At 39.6% G+C, this 6,857-nt stretch overlaps 1 protein-coding gene across 2 annotated transcripts; it reads left to right on the forward strand.

The window, feature by feature from the left end:
* The first annotated feature begins 252 nt into the window (after positions 1-252).
* On the forward strand, positions 253-6,028 carry sf3b4 (splicing factor 3b, subunit 4). 2 transcript variants are annotated; one of them, XM_041967226.1, is made up of 6 exons: positions 253-330; positions 1,158-1,286; positions 1,407-1,958; positions 3,765-3,932; positions 4,336-4,494; positions 5,700-6,028. In XM_041967226.1, exons 1-6 carry the CDS (start codon positions 297-299, stop codon positions 5,879-5,881), a joined length of 1,224 nt encoding a protein of 407 aa, XP_041823160.1. In that variant the 5' UTR covers positions 253-296; the 3' UTR covers positions 5,882-6,028. The 2 variants fall into 2 exon arrangements, with proteins under 2 accessions (XP_041823160.1, XP_041823161.1); XM_041967227.1 differs by having other exon boundaries at positions 5,718-6,028.
* Positions 6,029-6,857: the final 829 nt, after the last annotated feature.

A 6,857-nucleotide genomic window follows, 5' to 3' on the forward strand; every position in this document is an offset into this window, starting at 1 on the left:
CTTTTTATCTCATTATAATAACTTTCTTTCTCATAATAATGACTTTTAATCTCATAATTATGTCATTCTCTTTGAGACTGTTTTTGTTTCAAGTGGTGGAAACTGGCTTTTATGAAAATATAATGAGCTTAAGGAAAAATGGTCTGAGGAATAAATGTCTTCATTAAAAAAATGTTTTAAATGCTTTAATATTTCACAAACGTTGCTAACAGCGGGGAAAAAATGGGGTCCGTGCGAAACTCCGGAAGAGGCGGGACTTCCCATTCACAACGCTCCCCCTGCGTTGGTCATTCAACATGGCAGCGGGACCAATTTCCGAAAGAAACCAAGGTAACCTCATAATTTGAGGACTTTTTCATCCATTTATCCCAACTATTTAGACGTATGTATGTAGTTTACAATGTAAACTGCCATCCCTTTTTTTCTGAGCAACGTTGTACACATAGTTAGCCATTAGTTTGTAGGATACATTCAGTCGATCACATGGACTCGTTAGCTTAGCTTTTTGCTACTTTAGCCACACATTAAAATTTTTATGAAGGGATTCATTCAAATTACAGTTTACATGTAATGTAAGTATATATGTTTCTTAATCTTATAAAGGACTACGGAATTTTGTAAACCCGACCCAGAGCTGTGTTCTGTTAGCTAACAGCTAAAGTTAGCCTAACATATTTGGTGCATCGCATGAAGCATAGCACTGGAGGAACTGACAAAAAGGGTTACAAAGCCTTATCATTTGGTCGGAGAATATTAAAGTTCGCTGTATCACAAGTTTACAAAAAAGTCCCCTGATCTTTCTTTTTTTTAAGAAAGCTAATAATTTGTCTTCTACTTGTTATTTCATGTACTTGTTTACATCAGCTAGTGCATACTAGCAAAGATATGTCGCACACTCATTATTTGTAATCTTAATGTAAGAAGATTGGTACATAACAGATTACGAAATTGCAAAGAGATTTTAGAGCATTTAAGATGATTTAAATCCATAGAAAGCATTTGTGAACATATAAGATGAGCTTAAAGCACATTAGTGACAGTTAAAGACAGCAGGACCAAGAAATTTGTAACTTGGATCATCAAAAATTTCACCTGATGTGCATGCTTGTGATTATTCAAGCATACTTTTCCTGATGATGTTTATTCTCCTTTTTTAGATGCCACCGTGTACGTTGGTGGGCTGGATGAGAAGGTGTCTGAACCGTTACTATGGGAGCTTTTCCTGCAGGCTGGTCCTGTAGTCAACACACACATGCCCAAAGATCGGGTCACAGGCCAACATCAAGGTAAGTGTTAACTAACGTTTTGTCATACAGGACAAAATAAAACCCCATGAAAGTAGTGTGTTCCTAAAGGGTTGCAATAGAAATGTATATAACAAACATAACTGGCTTTACTTTTCTTAGGTTATGGCTTTGTGGAGTTCCTTAGTGAAGAGGATGCTGACTATGCCATTAAAATCATGAATATGATCAAGCTATATGGCAAACCAATAAGGGTAAATAAGGCTTCCGCACACAACAAAAACCTGGATGTTGGTGCCAACATCTTCATTGGTAACTTGGACCCGGAGATTGATGAGAAACTGCTCTATGACACATTTAGTGCATTTGGTGTGATTCTGCAAACGCCAAAGATCATGCGGGACCCAGACACTGGCAACTCCAAGGGTTATGCGTTCATCAATTTTGCCAGTTTCGATGCATCAGATGCAGCCATTGAGGCCATGAATGGCCAGTACCTCTGCAACAGGCCCATCACGGTGTCATATGCCTTCAAGAAAGATTCTAAAGGAGAGCGTCACGGCTCAGCTGCGGAGCGACTCCTGGCTGCACAAAACCCTCTGTCCCAGGCAGACAGGCCACACCAGCTGTTTGCAGATGCCCCACCACCACCTAGTGCTCCAACACCGGTCCTCACCAGTCTAGGACCTGGAATTCCTATTCCAGGAATGGCAGGTAAGTTTTTTTTATTTCAAATAATTGTAAAAATCTGGGATCTTCTTTGATCACCATCTGTTGCAAAGTATTGCACAACTGTTTAGTTAGACTGATTAGTTAATGTGAAAGAAGCTTGTTCCCATTAAAAATAAGGTAATGTGTTAAATTCTTATGTCGTAATTTAAGCGATTGTGTTGAAATGCACAGCTAAATAGTGGAAAACCCTTGTAATTCCCTAATAGAAACAGGAACCCTTTGGTTTTTGCCTACATGCAGTGGTTCATCCTAAATTTTAAAAGTTGTATAATTTTATATCTTGTCAAGATTAATAGTAATCATTAGGCTATTTATTATTAGGGCATGATTATTTTTTCCCAATCATCCTTTTCTGTCTTTATTCTCACCAACACCATCAACAACAATAATAATCATAATCATTGCTGTTGTTAGTGTTTAAGATGCATTTCTAAAACGGTGGTAAGAACCTCATAGAGGTATGTGTTCAATAAACATTTTTTTTTAAATATATTTGAATAGTTTATATCTGTTTGGTGTGCTTGCCTTATAGAAGTGCCAAGTATAAATCTTCTTCAGGCATAATACAAGCAGTATGTGAACCCTTTTATTTCGTTTTCTGGACACAAAAAAGGAGATGCACTTGAGAGGAGCATGGCTTGTGAGGGGATAGAGGGGAGTGCAGGCGATAAAACAATCTCACAGTTAGATCAAATTCAATTTATGCCAGTCTCAGTGATAAGCGTTACACACGTTTTCAGTTGATCCGCTGATAAAGCAGCCTGTCCCTCACGCGTACATGGCAACAGTCAGTGAGTCTGACCATCTGATCTAAATATGGCCCTTTTTTATTTTTTAATAATTTAAAACACAGTTTGACCAACCAGCAGGAAGGAAGACATAATGCATGTGAGGAAAAAAATCCATGAATCTGACTTAAGGTATGGAAGCAGGGATGAGACGGAGAGTGCACTTAAGTTATGCTCTTTAACTGATAAGATAATTAGGAATATCATTAGGTTTTACTATGCAAAATAACAGGGTCTTATTTTTCCATAGAGCTGAATGCAGCACATGTATTCAGCCAATCTTCCAGTCTTTGAAAAATGATGTAATAATAATGATTTTTGCCAGGTCATCCAACTCTAATAGAGGGCTTTGATAAAACATGTTCTCCTAATGGCTGGTTTGTAACAATATTTATGGAGGAAGACCCTCCATGAAAACGTGCCAACGATGAAGACGAACAAGATGATGACGAGAACAACAACTGTAGATATGCTGAGTTTTTGAAGACAGGCAATGTGAGTGTGTTGGGAAGTTGCAAACAACTTTATAGAGGTGCATTACCGCAACCAGCCGGTGTCCACGACTGACATCAGAATGCGGGAGTGAACTCTGAACTAAGCACTGCCCACTAGTGGATGAATTGTGAATAGATTGACTTCATAACCATAGCAAGGTAAAAGACACATGGACGTATGAAGGGCAGTGACGTCTGACAATGCTTGATATGGACATACCTATTATGTACGTGAGGGAGCGTAACTGGGCCCTAAGCCAGCTTACCCCCGCGATGTGACCCGACCCCCGATAAGTGGCAAAAAAATGAATGGATGGATGTAAATCAAATTTTATTTATACAGCCCTTGTTATGTAGGAGTAGCACCAAGTGCTTTACATAATGAAAACAGTAATGCCTTTATAATAATTAAATGTGAACATTTATCATTTAAAATATTTTATTTATTGTTTGACTGTAAAAGTGTTGAACATATATTGCTGATAACTCCTTTTTTTTCTGCACAGGTCTGCCACCTCCTGGTGCATTCCCTCCCATTCCTCCCCCTGGATCGATGCCTCCGGCAATGCCCCCTACTATGGGAATCCCTCCAACAGCAGGGACACCAAACCCACAGGCTGGTGGTGGACCTCCACCTGGACCACCCCCCTTCCCTCCGGGCAGTATGCATCCAGGTAAGACTGTGGTGACCTTCAAGTATGTATGTATATATATATATATATATATATATATATATATATAAAAACTGAATCTGAATTTAATGAATCAATATCAATAATTAATACTTATATTTCGATCTATCCAAATTGATAATCTATTTTTTTTCTTTCATACCAAGCTCTAGGTATAAAAAGGCAGGAACTGCTAAACATGTGAATAGAAATTGGCCTTTATGAACAGCAGTCGTGACTTCCTGTAATGAGCTTGTTTGAGTATTGGCAGTTTCACTGGAATGATCCAACACTAAAAAAAACAAACCACCCCCCCCCCCCCCCCCCCCCCCCCCCCCCCCCCCCCCCCCCCCCCCCCAAAAAAAAAAAAAAACAACTTGAGATCTGCTCTGTTTTTGTTGCACAGGTATGCCTCAGATGCCCATGCCCCCTCCTGCTCCTCCTGGCATGGTGCCTCCTCTTCCTGCGCCACCAGGCTCAACTCAACGGGCTCCACCTCCCCCCAGCATGCCACCGCCCCCACCTATGGGCATGCCTCCCAGAGCACCGTATGGACCTCCCATGGGTGAGCACTGCAACACCTCGTCAAGTATTTGTTGTCAAATAAAAAGCTCACAAATAAGTGAAAGTCCTTGAGTGAAGGAAAGATTGAAAGGATCTGTCAGAAAAACTTGGAGTGAAAATACAATCTGTGATTTGTAGTACGGAAACGGGTTTGCTGGCGATGGAACAGATTTAGTTGTCTAAGCAGAGTGTATTATAAGCAACACTTATAACTATAAAACTCTTTAGATAATTGAATGAATCCCATTTTTACCGTAAGATTGAACAGTTGGATTTCTGATTTTTGCCAAGTGTACCAGGGCACCTCTGCTGAAAAAAAGACTCACAAACTGAGTCTTTAAACTGTCTGCAGTTTCCATTCTGATCCAGTTTCTGAGGAAAAGCTTGACAAACATCTAACAATATACAGCTTTATTTTCTGCAATACATCCAAGGGCTGTCTGTGCTATGTTATAGACAACACCAGATTCCCCCTGGTTTTGCTGTCTGGGATACTATAATCAGGAAAGGAATAATGAATCGATTACATCTTGAACAGATGTGTAATCTGAAACATTCAACTGCTGGAGCAAGTTCAGCGGGAATCACAAAAATGTGCAGCTTGAGGCCAAGTCCATGAAAAGAGAACTCTCTGGACTAGCAGGAAATGCATTATTTATAACTTTGGAGACGCATTTACTGCTGCTTTATTCTCCGTTAATGCAAAGTTGAACAGAAACAGATGAGCAAGGGGTTTTCTGTTAACTAAAGGCTGTATTATGTGAGTTGGAAAAGCTGCACATCCCAGTGGAAACTGATGGATTTATGTTGGATTTATGTCAGAGGCGTATGTTCTTGGTCATATGTGTTCCCTATCACCTATAATTGTGGTCTGAGCTATCTGATCTGAATCGGATCATATAGGATGCGTGTTAGAACCAGGTCAGACCAGTCTCTTGTTTTGCATCTCAGGATAGCTTTCTTTTGGAGATCTAAAAAGTTTGCACAGGTGTTGCACTAGTGGCTGAAGGTTTATGCACATTCCCAATCAGAGCCTTTGTGGTGTTCAGAGAAGAATCTATTTAAGGTATTGCAATAGAAATTGAATCAGGTATAACTACATGTTTCCATTTATATCAGATACATGTTCTTAAGTTTAAAAACAGCTTCACCTAGGAGAGTGGGCTGTCTGTTCAGTTGTTAGTGACCCCTCTTCATCTCTCACAGCTCCCCCTGTTCCTCCAGGTATGAGAGGACCTCCTCCTCCCATGCCTCCACCTGGCTATGGTGCCGGTCCTCCTGGTCTGCCTCGTCCACCTCCCTTTCCTCTCCAGAGAGGACCACCGATGCCACCAAGGCCCCCAGGTGCCCCTCCTCGGGTTCCTTTGAGAGCACCCGTGCCACCATAATCCATGTGAAACTGCAGGAATTGTCTGCTTTTTTTTATTTTAAATGTTTAGATCTACTAGAGTTTGTAATAGTAGAAATAATTTAACCACCTTTTTTTGCCCGTTGTACAGATGAACGACATTTGACAAATAAAATTTTTAGTACAAGTTTTCTATTTTCCCTTTAACTTCCTAAGTATTAGTTTATAGTTGTTTTTAGTTTAGTTGATTTACTGCAACAGGGTTTTCTTTTTTTCCTCTACCATGCTGTGGGGTTGCTTTGGTGCCTGTGCGACTGCAGACCTTCTCATGTAAACTGAAACAATTGTGAAATGTGTTATCCAATAACACATTTCACAATGAAGCATATATCTCTTTAAAAAAAAAAAAAAAAAACTTATTTGGTTCTTATGAGTTGCTGAAAAGAGCTGACACCAACTAAGAAGCACAATAATGCTATTAAAACAAATTCCTCCATATGTATTAAACTTTCCACCTCCACAAAATAATTGAACATCTTTCAGATACGGGACTTCAATAAATAAATAAATCAAGCAGCTACTTGAGAATTTGTGTTGAAGACAGCCATGCCGTTTCAACATTATTTTCCTGCCGAAGTGTTTAGGTTTTTGCAGACTTACATGGTCAGTTCTTTTGCAGTGTTTCCTGAGACGTGGTGTATTAAAACTTTGCCGGTGATTAACATTAGGACAGAACTTGACAACCTTTTAGGTGTGATGACTTTGCATCCTCATTTCCATTTTGTGGGATTGCATCATTGTTGTCAGTAAACAGGATCCACATTTCTTCTAGTAACTCTTGATACAGTCAAAAGAATATCTACGTGGTCGGCATGGCAACAAGAATCAGGTGTGCTTACACGTGTTTTGATTTTATTGTGTACAGGAAATGATATTTGTGGGAAAAAAAAGAAAAATAATGAAGTGATGGGGAAGCCCAAAATGCACAAACTATCTGAAACACTAAATTAAACGCA

This window comes from Melanotaenia boesemani, chromosome 17, assembly GCF_017639745.1.
Source record: "Melanotaenia boesemani isolate fMelBoe1 chromosome 17, fMelBoe1.pri, whole genome shotgun sequence".
Classification (NCBI taxonomy): Eukaryota; Metazoa; Chordata; class Actinopteri; order Atheriniformes; family Melanotaeniidae; genus Melanotaenia; species Melanotaenia boesemani.